Source organism: Chroicocephalus ridibundus, chromosome 8 (genome assembly GCF_963924245.1).
Source record: "Chroicocephalus ridibundus chromosome 8, bChrRid1.1, whole genome shotgun sequence".
Taxonomy (NCBI): Eukaryota; Metazoa; Chordata; class Aves; order Charadriiformes; family Laridae; genus Chroicocephalus; species Chroicocephalus ridibundus.
In genome coordinates this window covers 50,248,211-50,264,800 of record NC_086291.1, presented here as the reverse complement: position 1 = coordinate 50,264,800, position 16,590 = coordinate 50,248,211, and the positions used below count along the sequence as shown (strand labels likewise).

The following is a 16,590-nucleotide window of genomic DNA, read 5'->3' as shown; positions in this document are numbered from 1 at the left end:
TCGCATGCCGGAGGAGTTATTTCTGTTGCAAAGATTTCCATGTGCAAACTAGCAGTGAATAGGGCCCCGCTCCCAAGGCAGAAGACACCCTGCAGCATGGGCTGGCACGGCGACGGGGAGAAAAAGCACCACCTTCGGCCCCCGCTTTCTCTGGCACGCCGCAGGAAGCTGCGGGAAGGTTCCCCTTCATTTCCTCATGGCACAAGCGCAGCACGAGGGGGGATGCCTGCCATTTATTTCTCCTTCTTAGCATTAAAATCGCATGGTGCTGGGTGTTAGTAACAATCCTGTCTGTTTATGGAAAGACGACATCAGCAGGACAGGTCAGTTACGTTTTATTATTGTAATGAACCCGTTAAAGCAGCCGCGTAATAACAGCTCTGGGCCTATTTCTGGTAAGCCTCCCTGGCGTTTAATTCCACAGAGCTCAAGGGGCATTCTTCAGAGAAAGAGCCTGTAGGATGGAGGGCTGGATCGCAGCGGAGCAGGGACAGTCTCGGTCCCCAGAAGGAAAATGATCACATGGCTGCAGAGCCAGAATTAAATCCCACAAATGAGAATTCAGAAAGACCGGTTGTTCACAGAAATGTTTTCATTATTATGTTTCAATTAAAGTGGTCTCCCGTTTTGATGTGAATTTTCACTGCCTCCGCTCCCAAACCAGGCACGATGCAGCATCGGGCTGGCATAGGGAGACCTGGATGTCACAGTGGGACAGATCTGATTTTCAGTGTCCGTGAATGCCGGCAGGTAGCAAGAAAGATGAGTGGCAAATGCGGTTTGAAAACTCCTCCGTGCTAGTCGGCTGAGGTATTTTCAGTGAGTTGGGTAAAAGAAGGTCATTATTTGAACTCCTAGTTCAAAAAAAACCTTCTGAGAGGATTTCTGCGCTGGTCGGCTTTGCATCCCTTGTCCCTGTGTGAGCGCTGGCCTGTCTCGGGGGGGGGTGGCCCTGCTGCATTCCTGCTCCCCGAAGCCACTGTCACCCCCAGCACCCGGCCAGGCACCGGGCCGTGCCCTCCTCTGCGTCTGCCGGAGCCCCAGCCTGGATCCCCTCTAAACTCACGGCTCCTGCTGCTGACTTGTGTTGCGCAGAAAATCAGGGTAGAGCAAAAGAACTCTGGCCTTAACATTGGGAAGGCCTCGGAGTCCTGAGGGAGTTTGGGAAAAGCTGTCATTCTCGCTGCCGGTCCTGCAGTGAGCATTTTCCGTTCAGCGCAGACGCCCCCCACGACTGACCTGATGACAGGGTTTACCTGTTTTTTCCTTTTTTACTCTTATTATCGCCATCATTATTATTACTTATTCCCCCCTCTTCCCCCCGACTCCTGCTCGTCTCCCCACCCCGCCTGCTCGGGCAGCAGTGGCGATGGGTGAGGACGATGCCCCAGGCCGGTGTCCTCCCGCTGTCCCCCGCCCGGCCGGGGTCCCCGCCGCAGCACGGGCGCGGGGATGCAGGTGCTGTATGCAAATGAGGCGCGTGGGCGGAGCTTCACCCGGCCCCGCCCGCCGCGCCCCCACGGCGGGGCGCTATGCAAATCAGCATGCAAAGCAGAAGGGCGGGGCTACGGCCGAGGGGCGCGAGCGGGGGGCGTGGTTTTCTATGCAGATGAGGAGGCGGGGCGGAAGCGATATGTAGATGAGGGGGCGGGGCGCCGCCGGGTGTCTGTCGGTGCCTCCCGCCAGCTGCGGCCAGAGGTGCCGCGCGCAGCCGAGCCCCGGCCCCAGCTGCAGCCGACGGACCGCGCCGGGCCGAACCCGGCCACACCGGGCCGGGCCGAACCCGGCCGGCGGCCGGCAGCCCCCGCAGAGCATGGCTGAGCCGCCGGCGGCGCCGGGCCCCGAGGGCGAGGAGGGCCCGGTGCGCTTCGCCCGCAAAGGCGCCCTGCGGCAGAAGAACGTCCACGAGGTGAAGAACCACAAGTTCACGGCGCGGTTCTTCAAGCAGCCTACCTTCTGCAGCCACTGCACCGACTTCATCTGGTGAGCGACCTCCCCTTCCCCCCCACCAACCCCCCTCCCCCGGGCCGATGCCGAGCCGGCACCGCCACCTTCGGGACCCCCAGCCTGGCGGGACCCCCCCTCACCTGCCCCGGGACCCGACCCGGCGGGACCCCCCCTCACCCGCTGCGGGACCCCCGACCCGGCGGGACACCCATCCTCACCCGGCCTCGCGGCGCTCAGCCCAGCGGGACTCCCCTTTGCCTTCCTCTGGGCACCCCCTCCCGGCCTGGCTCCCCCCCTCCTCTGTCCCCTCACGGTGCCCGCTGCTCCCGGGCACCCGCCGGCGACACCGGGCAGGATCGTTGCGCTGCGGTGCCGGTGCCTCACGCCGCCTCTCTCTCCCGCAGGGGCTTCGGCAAGCAGGGCTTCCAGTGTCAAGGTGAGTGTCGCGCTGCCCGGGGAATGGAGGGGTCGGGGAAGTGGGGGGGGACAGGGACCGTCCCCCACGCTCGGGACCGCGGAGCCGCCCGTGGAGCATCGCTGCTGGGGCTGGCGGGCAGCATCCCCCCGGGAACCGCCGTGCCCAGGCCGGGGAAGCAGCTTAGTCATATTTTTAATCAACCGAGCAACTGGTCGGTGCTTTAAGCCTGTTGGGTTTTCGGTAGCGGAGATAAATGCCCAACTCTTCAGATAAATCCCCCCGAAAAAGGCAGAGGGAAGTTTATTGTTTTTAATGTACTTAACATGAAAACATGTGTTCTAATGGCAAACAGGCTGCGTGCTGGCTCGGTGGCAGTCCGATGCTGTAACTATGCAGTCTGGAGGAACTTGAATGGCTTAGTTGTGTTGCTGGGGAAAAATGAGGCTTTATAACAAAATATGTTGCAGTAGCTTCTGGGTTACTACAACCAGAATTCTTTGTTCTGGTAATGCTGGGATTCTGGAGGGGCTCTTCAGGGATTTACAATGTCCCCTCAGGAAATTAGGATGAATTAACTGGGCTTTATCTGGTTGCTTGGTGCTCGTTTAGCTGCCCTAACTGCAGGCTGCAGATGCTCACAGGTAGCCCAGCTAATCCTGGCCGCGATGGTGTGGGTCACACCTGTGTGAGGTTAAGGTCTGGGCTCGGGATTCAAACAGGGCTGGTGCTTGCACTTGCTGGCAGTGAAATTTTGCTCTTATGAATAATTTTGGCAGAGTTTTATTTTGGCTGGTGGCTGAATCCCAAGCTGAGGTATTTTGCACAGGAATAAAACCGCTGTGTAGCTCTGATATCTGAAGAACAGCTCGTCTTGGCAGCCTTCATTGTATCTGAAGGAGAAAACAGCCCCCGCTGGGTTATGGTGTGGCACAGAATCAAAACTGGAGGTGCCGCGGTGGGTCCGAGTCCCGGAGGGCAGCTCTGCCTGCGCTGTGGCCGCCAGCTGGGGCGGCTGCAGGCGGGAGGGTTTTCTCTTGGGTGCTCTCAGGAGCATCTCTGCAGACACTGGTACAAGTGGTTTAAGTCTAGCCCAGTCTAAACGGTGCTGCCGCTCATCCTTAATGCTTGCCTTAGGAGCAGAGCCTTAAAATACCAAAAGCGTCTTCCCTGCTGCCTCCCAACCCCCCACCTAAAGGCCTGGGCTGGTGTTGGCAAGCGGCGGAAAACAGATGTGGGGACCAACACATGTCCCAGTGGTGTTACTCAAGGTCATGGCTTCCCCTGGTACCTGAGGTTTCATACATGGGCAGTTAGGTCATGTTACTCAGGGGAGTTCTGCGCAGCTTCTCTCTCTTACTGTGGGTCTTCCCAGGTTTTCCCAGCCGTTAATTCTCTGACTTTCCTTACGGTGCAGGCAGTGTCATGCCAGGTGTATTTGTGCAAACATGATGCCCCTGAAATTTGAAGTGTGTTGGAAAAGGCTAGTGGGGCTCATCCGCTGGCGTGGCAGGGTTTTTCTTTCTTCCTATATCACGTGTAGTGCTTTGAGTTCTACTTATAGCATTTGGTATCAGATAATTTGAGCCTTTTTAAGTCTCTTCCAGCCGTTAGAAACTATTGTACAAACCTGTAATTGCGCACTTGCTTCACGCTTTATCCTTAAATGTTTTTAACCAGTATTAAATCACTCTTCAGTGTGAGGTCAGTAAATGGGACCCGTGAAGGTGGTCTCAGCCTTGCCAACTCACAGCAATTGGCCTCCAGGTGGGGAGACCCTAGTTAACCAACTAGTTAAACAGTGTGGTCCTGTGCTGTGGTTCTTGGAGCAGGAGCCCTTTCGAGGCTGCAGTAACACCAGGATGATTGCCAGAAGCACGCTGTGCTCGGTGATGTCTCCAAAGGTGTGTGACTGCTCTATAACATACCTTTCTGCCTTAAGAAACCACTTTCCCGGTTATTCTGGTATTACAGTCATGAAAACCGCATTACTGTATCGCAACAGGAAATTTTACAGACTGCAGTACGTAAAACAGACCAATCTTTACCCCAAATACTTTCCTAAAAATCAATGACCTTCTGTGGATTTTCGCATCTGTCCCCTTCCGGGAGGTCCCTGGGTGAAAGCTCTCCCATTAGTGAGGTGGGATGTGGGTGTCATCCTCATTACAGCGAAGCACCGTGCGGTTGGTACCCTACAGTGGAAGGCACGCCGTGTCTCCATGCAGAATGCTTCCAGGTCGGAAAGCCGAGCACGAGCTAGAAGTCGCTACTGCCTGCCATCTGCTTTGAAATCACGGCTACCCCGGGCGGCTCCGGGAGGGAGAGCTCGGAGTGCCACGGCTGGCACCGCGCGATGCTCCTGCTCCCAGAGCTATTGAGCTATTGCACCATCGTAGTGCTGGGTCCCGCTCTGGTTGGCGAGAAGCTCTAGGCTTTGGGTTTGTGCCCCACACGGTGTGCCGTGGCTGATGTTGAACTTGGTAAATAAGTCCGATTTACAGGGAAGGAAAAGCCCTCAGGGCTAGCTTTTGTTTAGGGGCTCTTTTTCTTCAGCTCTACAGGGCTTGCAGTAAGCTTTGGTCGGAGTGTTTAGCTCTCCCTTGATTGAATGCAGCTTTAATTCAACTTTAAGAACTTCCCCGACTATTTTATCCTGTTGTTCAGTGGGATGACTGGAAATGTAGCTAAGGAACATGCCCATCTCGTTTCTGAGTGGTTTCCTACTGCTGGGCTTGCTTTAAGTAGGCTTTCACCTGTGCCCTGATTTCTTTCTAGGGCATTTGCAATAATTAGATTGTTAATTAGCTCATTACTTGTGACTTTTGGCAGGAAGTTAGCAGAAACTGACTCTTTGTAGCTTGAAATACTAATGGATACCACAAATGCCGCTTAATTGCTTGCTAATCTGCTTCTTATCCTTGCATACAATCTCCTTCTTATCTTTGTATGCATCTTGAGACTTCCTGGGCTAATATCTTTCTTCAGAGCCAGGAAGCACTTTGGTGCTGGGCAGCAGGAGTCCGGCTGTGCGCGGGCGGCCCTGAGGAGCTGGGCTGCTTCTTGCAGGTGAACAAAAAAATAGCGATATATCGTGGGTGTCGGAGGACTGAAGTGCTGTGGATGTGCCTGGAGCTGCCAGAAAGATGGACCCTTCCTGGGGGAAGCTGGACGTGCACTGGCTGGGTGTCAGCCCGCGGTACAGAGGGGGCTTTCCGACTCTGTTATAACGCTCTGTTGTAGCTGGAAGGTATGCGAGCTCTCATGTGAACTCATAAATAACAAAGAGAAAGGGGTGTACGTGTTCTCCCCTTCCTGGGTTTCCATCTGTCCGATACCATTACCAGGGAATATATGAGGAGGGAGAGAGCAGCATCTCGTTATCTGCAGGCTCTCTTGGTGAAGGAACGACATGTAGCTAAGTTACAGCCGATGGCTTTGCTGTCTCGGTTCCCCTAACTTAGGAAGTGCTTTGAGGATGGTGAAGGAAAGGGAACTGGTTTGAAAGCTGTCGAGAGTGAAATTCTTGGTCTCGTTCTCGGAATATGCGGCTTTCTGGGAACTGGCAGCTTTCTCTTCATCTTTTCTGCTCGTGTTTCCTCTTTGCCATCCCTGGGGTATCTTTCTCCTGCTGTCCAAGCGGCGCTCAATCCCTCCGCAGACCAGGGTACCGGCTGTTTTGGAGGTTTGGGGAGGGGGGCACCTCACCGAGAGCGGGGTTTGTTTAACGCGGGGTCGCCAGCGCAGCGGCCGGGCAGGGCTCCGGGCTGGGGCGCAGCAGGGGGAAGAGGTTGCTCACGTCGAGGTCGAGAGCCATGTAACGTGATTCTCACCTCGGAGCAAAAAATAACCTGCATCTGTTACAGCTTTCACGTGAACAGAGTAAGTCGAAAAGATCTTGGAAAGAAGAACGTTGATTCCTTAAGAGGAGAAGGGCGGGGGGCGGGAAAAAACATCATTTAGCAATGGATGCTTAGATCTCATGCAGTAACTTTTCTGGAGAAAACGTTTATTACTTACCCCTGGTTATGACTCAGTAAGCAAAGATACTCTTCAGATCTAATCTCTTTCCAAACTTCATACCAAATATAATTCCTTCTTCCAGGTTTTATTCCCCCCTGGTCCTCCAAATCCAATGCTCTCATTTAATTTTGTGCTTTCACGGTTCAACCTTTGATACCAGAACGAAGCGGCTGGAAAAATGTCGGATGGGCCTTACCTTGCAAGCCCGTGTTTCTCTCTTGCTGTCTGCCTTCAAAACCCACCCTTCCTTCCCCCACCTCTTCGCCGCCCTCCAGACGGAAGCGAAACCCGTAACAGCTCTGGGCTTCGCTGCAGCTCGTGGTGATGCTGCTGCCGCTGCTGTGGGGTTTGGGTTGTCGCCATTAACTTCACGCCGGCGTTGAGCGCACGCTCTTATTGACTTGTATCGAAGCAAGTGAGAAACAAAAGCAAAACAAAACTCCAATCATTCGGAGTTGCCTCAAACCTAGTAATTTCGCGTCGACATATTATGCACGCTGGAGAAATGTTAGTGTTCAAATAGACTAATTAAAAATGTTACTGCAATTACTTTTTGCAGCACAAACGATGCTAATTATATAATGCTGCAGAAATTGGAAACATAATTTTGGAGGTTTTTTTTTTTTTTCCCTCCCCTTGTGGGCCTTGCCGTGGTAATACAATTCGCCATGGTGGATCCTGGGGTGGTGGGAGCCGGGTCCTCTGGCCGAGCAGGTGGAAATAGAAAGGAGAAGTGGGTCTGGTCCCTCCCGGCCCACACCAGATGGTCTGTGGTTCCGCAGAACTGCGAATAAAAACAGAGTTGACGGGGGAAAATGGGAAGACGTGCTCCTTCGCCTTCTGGTCCGAAGGATGGTGTCTCCTCCAAAGGCTAGTTTTAAGGGCTGTAGCCTGAGCTGGTTTCCTGGATCCTGCTCTTTCCCGCACTAGATTCCTGCAGCTTGGAAGAGCAGCTGGGGAAGGAAATGTGTTTTGGAAGGAAATCTGGAACTGCAGAAGGCTCTTTTCAGCGCAGGGGCTGTGACTATTGGGTTCAGCAGGGATCACTTGATACGTTAAGCCCCGTTAGTGTCCCCTTACAGCGCAGAACGGCTCATTTGAGTTTCTCAGTGGAAGTGGTTTCTCTTTTCCCTCCCCCTTTGCACTGAGCACGGTAGATTTTTCTTTCTTATCTCCCGAGATAGCCATCATCCTAAAACGATGTTAGACTTTGATAATGGGGCGGGCTGTTTCCTTCCTGGGGTATATGTCACTGACCGGTGTCAGCAATAGGAAGCTGGGCAGAGGGTCTCGGATCCGGCCCCAGGGGGGTGTTTGGGTGCCTTGGGGGTGGCAGGAGGGTTTCTGTCATGTCTAGCTGGTGTCTGTCAGCTGTGACTCCACTGAAGAGTTTAAACCACCCCAGTATACGAGCCTCTGCCGTGATTATTCTCTGGTTATTCAGTCTTCCAGGGGAATTTAATGCCTGAACTGTCTCTAAGGAGACTTCTCAGCAAACAGTCCAGGCATTTCTGTATGTCTGCTCGCTCACAGGCATGTGATCCGACAAATTCCTACAGCGCAGGGCTGCTGGAAGGGGGTGCAGGGCATCCTCAGGCGAGCAGTAAGTTGTGGGCGGACGCTCACCTGTCTCGGCGAGATGCTGGGGCTGCGAAACGCAGCAAGACCTTGGTATCTGGTGTAGAACAGGAGGTGGGGTTGAGCTAGAAACTCAAGCCAGAGGAGCTGCACGGGCCCTTCTGGTGGGCTGCCGCCCTCCCAGCCAGCAAACACGGCCCCTCGTTCTTCTGGCTGCATTTGAAAAGGCAAAAAATCTAAAAATGCTTGAGACACTCATCAATGCCATCCAGTCCCCCCTTCGGGTTTATCAGCAAATAAGTTGCAGAATCACAGTGACTAAGAAATTAAGTTCTAGCTGTGCCCATGATTTAGTTCAGGGCAGAGCTGCTTGGAAGACGTCATTATAAAGCGTATGATCGGAAGGGGAGCGTTGAAGTGCCATCCCCTGGTCTGAATCAAACGCGTGTGGGGTAACGAGAAGGGATGCTTATAATGGTGGGTGGGATGGGATTTTGCCCAAGAGAACTGTTTGGGTGGATTTTTTCCTGCAGAAGCCAGCTGGGCAGGGGATTAGTGCTGTACATGAACACAAACGGAGCTCTGGACCTGCCAGAGTCCGGCCGTGGGCTGGTCACCTTTTTATGCCTGTGGTAAGGCTCCAGCATGAAGGTCAGCACGGAGCAGTGGTGGAGGGCGTTTGCAGTGCTGTGCAATTAATTCCTCTAGCATGGCTTCGTGAATCATTATTCCGAAGGTCCGTAAATTAGAGCCATTTAGAAAAGGTGAGTAACGAGCTCCCTGTAGGGGAAGGGTAGCTGTAGGCCTTCTGGGCAGCGTGTTCCTCACGTTCTTCAAGGGCTGCAACCCAAGACAGGTTGATAAGAACAAGCCCTTTGAAAAAGGCAATAGGAACAAAACCAAAAAAGCAGGAGTCCTTGTGCAGTGATCCTGGGTGCAGCCTTGGGTTTCCATTGCTGTGTTCTGGTGTCGCTTTGTGTGTTGCCGGCGCAAATACCCTTCGCTGTGCTGATGACCGATGCTCGCGGTGTCCCTGAGAGCTGGGCAAGGGGAGGAGGGAGGAGAGAGTGCAAAGTGTTCTGCAGACCCTCCAGGCTTTTCAAATGATGGTGTAGAAGACAAAGCACAGCAGAGGATTTGTTCGCCCTGTGGGTTGGCATTGCCCCGTACCTCGAGTTTTGGCAGAAACTCTTGCTGGAGCCAGAGCCACTCGGAGCCCTGCAAGGACTCCCCAGGGTAAGGGATTGCGCTGGAATCTTGTATCTAAGCAGAGAGAAGGGGGTAGGATGTCTAGAAACGAGGGCTATCCCTTGGGTTTCAGGTTCCTTGGGGAAAGGACAAAAAGGGTTTGTCTCCCCTGGAGGCAGGTATGTCGGCTCGGGGCTGCCTTCCCCATCCCACAATCCCGCCAGCCAGGGCTGGGTCGGTGTTGGTGACCGCTGTGCCTTGGCCAGGAGTCCCTCGAGGCAGAGGGGTGATGGTGCCAGCAGAGATGTAAAATGGATGCAGTAAATGCTGTAGTCCCGCAGGCAGTGACCCAGCGGATGGAGATGAAAACCTCCCCGAAGCTTTTCAGCCCCGTCAGGGCGAGTGTCGGGGGTGCTTCCTTCCCAAGCACAGGTGCTATTGCCCCAGCAGAGAAGAGGCTCTCACCAGGAGAGACTTGACCCTGGCTGGCCCGGCCCTGCCAGCCTGCAGCACCCGTCACCGAAAAGTCAGTTTTTCCACAAAAGCCACAGGAGGGGTGGGGGAGATGAGAAGAAAGCTCTGGTTGTGTGGCGCTCGGTAGCAGCCAAATGCTTCGTATTCAGCAGAAGCAATTCCCATAAGTAGCTGTGCTGGCTGTAACCCTTCCCGGGAAGGCAGCGTTCCCAGCCACGAGCTGCTCCTGGGGAGAGTTGCTCCCGATGCTGTGCAAGGATAGAAGCACCGAGTGCTTGGCTGGCTTTACTGGGGTGACAGGGATTCCTGCGGGGTCTCTCCCAGGGGATGGCTGTGTCCCTTCCCAAGGAGCTGAGGGCTGCGGGGCAGCAAAGGGCTTTGACTGCAGTGAGTCACTGCCACTGGTCCCCCCGTGGTCCTCGAGCTGAGCCGGGGGAGCTGCCTGCGCTGAGGACCCCCGGTGCGCGCTGCCCTGCTCCTCCTCCTGCTGCATGTGGCCCAGGCTCCACTGAAACAGCTGAAGGCCAACGGTAGCCTAAAAAGAGCATGGCCAGCAGGTCAAGGGAGGTCATCCTCCCCCTCTACTCTGCCCTGGTGAGGCCACAACTGGAGTGCTGTGTCCAGTTCTGGGCTCCCCAGTTCAGGGAAGAGAAGGAACCGCTGGAAAGAGTCCAGCGGAGGGCTACAATCGAGGGACTGGAGCATCTCTCTGATGAGGAGAGGCTGAGGGACCTGGGCCTGTTCAGCCTGGAGAAGAGAAGACTGAGAGGGGACCTCATCAATGCTTTTCAGTATCTAAAGGGCAGGTGTCAAGAGGATTGGGCCAGGCTCTTTTCGGTGGTGCCCGGGGACAGGACAAGGGGCAGTGGGCACAAACTGGAACACGGGAAATTCCATCTCAACATGAGGAGGAACTTCTTTACCCTGAGGGTGGCAGAGCCCTGGCACAGGCTGCCCAGGGAGGTGGTGGAGTCTCCGTCTCTGGAGACATTCCAACCCCGCCTGGACGCGTTCCTGTGCCACCTGCTCTGGGTGACCCTGCTCTGGCAGGGGTTGGACTAGATGGTCTCCAGAGGTCCCTTCCAACCCCGGCCATTCTCTGAAGGGATGGCTCTGGCCAAGCAGCTTTTCTCCCATTCGGAGGTCACTTCTTTGGCTTTTCTGTGCTCAGTTCTGGTCGGCCCCAGTGCCATGCACGGAGATGGCTGGAAGCCATTGCCTCCTAAACAACCTGCTGCCCTCTGAGAAGCACTTCTGTGGGTTTGTAGCTGGCGAGGCGAAGAGGGTCGAGCAAAAACCTTGCCTTCCTCGGGGAGCAGCAGGAATTGGGGATTCCTGGTGCTGTGGTGGGTGCACGGCCCTGGTGTGCCGATGATGCAGGCTGTGCCTCGAGGAGAGGGGCATGTCCATGGCTGTTTTGTGTTAGCACCACTGTGCTCTCTGTTCTGATTACCTTAGTATAGGCTGCGAGTGATTTATCAGTCCTGTTCTTGGACCAGCCTCCATTGGAAAAATAAAATAAACTAAGATGTTCTCCTTATGAGTAGGCCACCTGAATTCTGTATAACTAAAACAATAACTTGCAAGCAGCAGTTCTTTGTGGTGTTGTGGGGTTTTGTTTTTTTTTTTTTCCCCCCCTCCTGTTCAGGATTATTTAACTGTTCATGGATAGGGGAGGAAGCGGGACTAGTCCTTGCAGGGGCACACGTTACGCAGCAAGTCAGCCCTCACCACGGCTTCCGACGGCGGATCCTGGTTCCCCGTGAAAGGAAATGCATTTCATGAAACATGACAGCTCTGCTCCCGCAGCATCCCCGCGCAGCCGAAGCTGCCTGCTGCCGCTGCTGTTGGGCTCAGCATCTGCTGGCAGCCATGGGCAGCGTCTGCTGGCCCCACGCTGGTCTGCAGCACGTAAACGGCTTCAGGACGGTTCCCCCGCAGCCGTTGTCATCTGCGCTTTAAGGCTCGTCGCAGGCTGGAATAGGGCTCGGCGTCATCTTCCTGCGAAGAGGTTACTGGAAGCCGGTGACTTTCTCTTCTTGTTTACCGAGCGCTTCTCTCTCTGGAAGCTGTCCAAGGCTGGGCAGACCTGGGCTGTGGCAATCGTTGCTCTGCTCTTAGGTGCTGATAAATGCTGTTTAGATGAAGATGTGATTCTTTTTTCCCTCGCCGCTTCTCCGGCGCGGCTGAGCTGCCTGCACAGTGTCTATGGGCTGGCGTGTCTCAGCCGAGGGGGGGATGCTCGCGGGCTGACGGGGATGGCGTGCGAGGTTGGGAAGCAGGCGCGTTGGCTGGCCAACTCTTTGTGGCTCATAGTTGACCTGGGGCATAATTGCGGCTCTGCTCAAGCTGTTTGCTTTTGAGGGAATTTGGGCTGACTTCCTCAGCTGTTTATAGCTGTCCTGCTCTTCCCATCATGTGAAAAAAAACCAAACAAACCCAACAAACAAACCAAAGAAACAACAAAAAAAACAACAAACCCTTTTTCTAGTATGGTACTTGAATCGGCAAGTGTTTGGGGTAACCACCTTGTGACCTCATCAGCCTCTTGCTTTCAGAGTTTAACTTCTGCAGCGCAGGAGCGCAAGTCTTCCTGCCCCAGCTGACGTGCATTGATTGCTGACTATCTCATGCATTTGAGGTGCATCTTGTCGGTTTAAATAATTTGCTTCCATATTAGGTCTTGCTTTTGTGCCGGATTTATACATCTTGTTTAAATATGACAAGCAGAATATACTCGCTGCTAATCCTAGCTGGACAGGCGATGCCTGCCAAGACACCCAATATTAATAGGCTCCAGTACATGCAAGTTACTGGACTTGCTAACTTGGGACTCGTTGTGGCACAACTCCCCTTAAATTGGCTCTTTTGCATCCAGGGAAATCTGTGTTTCTCCAGAGGGTCAGTCTACTGCGAACTTCTTTCTTCAGGTAGAAGCGCTCGTTCCCCAGAGCAATCTTCTGAGCAAGAAAACCCTTCTAGCTCCAAGCAGGAGGGGGAAGAAAAAAAAAAAAAAAAAAACCAAAAAAACCCCCAACACCCCCCTCCCCCCCCCCCCCCAAAAAAAAAAAAAAAACAAAAAACAAAAAACAAAACGAAAAAACAGGTGAATTTTTTTTGCGGGGGTGGTTGGGGGAAATGGGGGGCTAATCGGTGGCTCTGCAGGGAGGTCTTGGGAGCAGCTGGGCTGGAGCAGGGCCCGTAGCCGCTGGTGCAGCAGCGTTGCCGAGGACGGGCATGGAGAGCAGAGCGAGGTGGGCAAGGACGCCCGCTCTCGAGGGCGATGGCAGTATCTGGCTGCTTTGGCGGGGGGCTCTGCCTCTGTTCTCGGTTGGGGGTCGTGTTTTAATACTTCAGTCTCCCGCAGTTCTGCTCTGGTCTTCCTACACTTGGTATTTAGTCAGCAGCGGGGAAGCTAAAAAAGAGTCGGATGCCTGAATCTCAGCCTTCAGCCGCTCCTCTTCTTCCTCGTGCTGTGACGCTGGTGCGTTCTAGCTGATCATGCTGGTAGATTCCTCCCCGTCTTCTGTTGCCATGTGAAATGATGCAACAGTAATAGCTTCACCTTTGGAGAGAACAGCTAAATACCTTTATTCTGACGGTCTGAACAGCAAGCACATTTAATAGTTGACACTCTCAGCACATGAACGAATGCATTTTCATGGTTTCCAATTATAGCAGAAGAATGAGAAAGCGAGGTTGTGAAGAGGAGTGAAAGTCGCCCTGGTTCTCCTGAATGGCTTAAGGCAACTTTGCTGGGTGACATAGCTATGAAGTCAGGAGCCAGTACGAAGATTGTTTTATAATATCACTAAGAAGCTGGAGTGAGGGGGAAGTGGCCCACGAATTTAATTTGCATCACTGAGTGGATTAGCTCCTGACGCAGTGCAAAGTCATTATTTACCATGTCTCCAGATCTGTTGCCTTTATCAGTGCGATGGTTTGGAGAGAGGCTGATTCAGAGATCATTACATCTCCGTGTGTTACTTGGCGGGGACCGTTAACACTTGCCTTGTAAGCAAAATGATGGTGCTTGTCAAGATTGTTAATATTGTGCCTACCCCAAGTGGCTGAGTAATTTGTTTTTAGGTTTTTTTTTCTTTCTTTGCGTTCGTTACACTAAATACTTCAACTTTAGCTTGCCTTAGGAAAAATATTTGGAAATACTCCATAGTTTGCCATGAACCTAGAGTAGCCAAGAGGGAGAAAGACTGCCTAAGCGATAAAAAGGGTGCAACCCGTGTCCCTGGTCTCTGACACAGAGGCATCTTCCCCATCCAGCAGCAGAAGGTAGAGCTGGGTCGTGCCGGTGAGCTGGTGGTGCTTGCTGCCTTCAGCCTCGGTCCCCATGCCGGAGCCCCCCGGTCCCCAGCAGTCGCTATCGCTCAGGATAAGTCTATGCACGGTCACCATTCCCGTACTGATGGAAGATTTATGCACAGCTCGAAATAATCCCCCAAAGGGGTTATTTATAGGCTCTCCAGAGCTGGACACCGTCTTTGCTGTGGAGCAACCTTTGCCTTGTCGTCGCGACGGGGATTGGCTTTGTTACAGGCTTTGGGTTTTGCTGCCTCACGGGCTGCTTTGGGAAAACAGCCTTTAAGGGAGAGGCTGGAATTCTCCACGTTTGCTTCGTTTCTGAAGGGTTTGTTGGAACAACTCGCTTTTGGGGGGGGCATTGTGGGGACCGATCAGAGCAAAGTGCCCTCTGGTGCAACAGCTGTAATTGCCAGTGGAGAGGGTTCCTGAGGCTGGCAGAGCTGCCGAGAGGGGACATCTCTGCACGTGAGGGGAGAGAAGGGCTGAGCAGGTCACCTTGCTGCCTGCCCCCCACCCCAGCCTGCCACCGGAGATTCTGCTGCTTTCTGCCCCGGGAATGGCTGTGAAACTGAGCTAATTCACATTTGTGTGATCATGCATCTAAGGACCGTCTCCAATAGCTCAGTCCATTAACTTCCAAATTTGTCTTACTCGTTTGTCTTTGATGGAGAGGTGCCTCAGGGCCAGGCTCTTCTGGAAATGAGGCTTGTAGGTCTGTAACAGCGGCGAGCTGTTCTCCTGGGTAAAGCAAAGTGACCTTCGTGGCAGCCAAGAAGCTGATTTTGGAGTTTGCTTCTGGGGGTTTTCCCTGCCTCGAACATCCGTATCTACGCGCTCATGGCCTGGCAGCTCATCCTGTGAGCCGTCCTCTTTGGAGGCCAGCAGATCTCTGTCCCAGAAGCCTTCTACCATCATGTCGCCTCCTTGATGCCATCTCCTCCCAGTTGGAGGGGGAGAGCCCATGCCCTGCGCCATGGCGGCTGCCTGCTGGAAGAGAACTTGTGCTGAAACAGCGAAGCTCTTGCTTCACCATCAAGTTTCCTGGGGTTGCTTCCAGGTCTCTCCAGGTGCCTGGAGCCACTCCGTGCCGCCACGCTTAGGATGGGTTGAAGGATGCCCATCAGCCTGGGGAGCGGGGCTGCTGCTGGGAGCTGTGGAGCCTTGCAGGAAAAGCTGCAGAGGGTGGGATGCCGGTTGGAAAGATGTCTTTGAACCCGTGCTCTTCCACCACATGGCTTGGAGCAGCAGGGGGAGGAGCCAGGTATCTGTCCGTGTTACCTGTGCCCATCGGTGGCTAGGGCACGGCAGATGTACGGCCACGGCGGCGGTAAGAGCAGAGCTTCTGACCTAGAGTCTCCTAGGGCTTCTGAGGTGGAAAAAGTCTCACTTACTGGGTCATTTAGAGACTTTGAATCTGGGGTTTTGGCAGGAGGAAAGGCATTAATTAGCTGCTGCTCAGTAGGGCTGCTATTAGATCTTCAGAGCAAGATGCTGCTGGACTGGAAAAAATGTAACAATAGCTCATTTGCTTAGGAAACCATGATGGTGATTTGCATTTTGGTTGAGTACTTAAACCCGCGTAGAGAATTTTTCTAAAATAACTTCAAACTGTAGTTCAAATTTCTTCCATCTCTGAAACCGTATGAATATCTGTCTCGGTGCCAAGCAGTTTGGGAGTTTGAATTCCTTTGTTTGCTGCTGTCGCTCTGCCGTAAGGGAAGCGAATGCTTGTCTGGGCTGTGGACAAGTACTGTCATCAAATACTGCGTGACAAATGGCTTGCTTCTCTCAACCTTGGAGGAGAATTAAATTCTCCCTTGTTATATACCTAGAAGGATATTTTTATTTTTTTTTATTCTCTAGCAGCAGTCCCTCTGTTGACCCGAATACCCAGGAGACGTGTAGCGGGGTAGGCAGCTTTGCAGCATGTTCTCTGAGCCTTGGCTCTGCTGCTATTGAAAACGAGGTGCTTTGAAATACGTTCTTGGAAACTTTTGTTTCTGCCCGTGTTTGTCGGCTTGCACAAGACGGCGCTGAGGGTTGGGGTGCCAAAAAGAGAACAAACCTCTGTAACCTTGGGGCTGTTGCTCCAGACTCTCCGCGTCGGCGTTACCCAACAGATGAGGACAGTGTCTGACTTCCACAGGTCGGGTGTTTGAAGGCAGTGGCCCTGTCACCAGGGCTGGACGCAGGGCAGGGGCAACCGTCTCTCCAGCTGTTTGCTCTGGGGAAAGCAGCAGGAGCGGGCAAGGGGGCTCATGGGCTGTCCTTGGGACCCCCTGCTCAGCCATGGAGAACCTGGGGCTGGCTTTCCTCCTCAGCTTGATGGGGAGCCTTTCTGTGGGCATCTTTCTGCTCCGCATCACCAGAGGACCTTCTTTTCTTTGACCTAAGGCTTTGCTGAAGTGGTTGCTGTTCCTTTCCCTAGTGCAAGTCTGAAATCTCCAGCTGTTTTGGCCTCAGTGTGCCACGCTTCAGAAGACAAAGCTCCTTCTGCCTTCACCTGGCTACGGTTTGGCCCAAGTAGCGAATTGCTAGGCAAGAGTCTTATCTTTTAGATCGGTTTTAGCCATTTCCCCAAGCTGGTACGAGAGCAGCTTGCTTGTGCGGGCAGGAAAAATGGGATAATAGCGCTGTGACAAAAT

At 53.6% G+C, this 16,590-nt stretch overlaps 1 protein-coding gene across 2 annotated transcripts in view; it reads left to right on the top strand.

Annotated features, from left to right (window-relative positions):
• The first annotated feature begins 1,628 nt into the window (after positions 1-1,628).
• The window catches only part of PRKCB (protein kinase C beta), a 137,556-nt gene continuing 122,594 nt past the window's right edge, over positions 1,629-16,590 (top strand). The window contains exons 1-2 of one of the 2 annotated variants that reach the window (XM_063344485.1): positions 1,629-1,983; positions 2,352-2,383. In XM_063344485.1, the coding sequence (XP_063200555.1) occupies positions 1,640-1,983; positions 2,352-2,383 (376 nt within the window). In that variant the 5' untranslated portion in view covers positions 1,629-1,639. The remainder of the gene's footprint in view (positions 1,984-2,351; positions 2,384-16,590) is intronic. The other variant, XM_063344486.1, reaches the window with a different exon arrangement.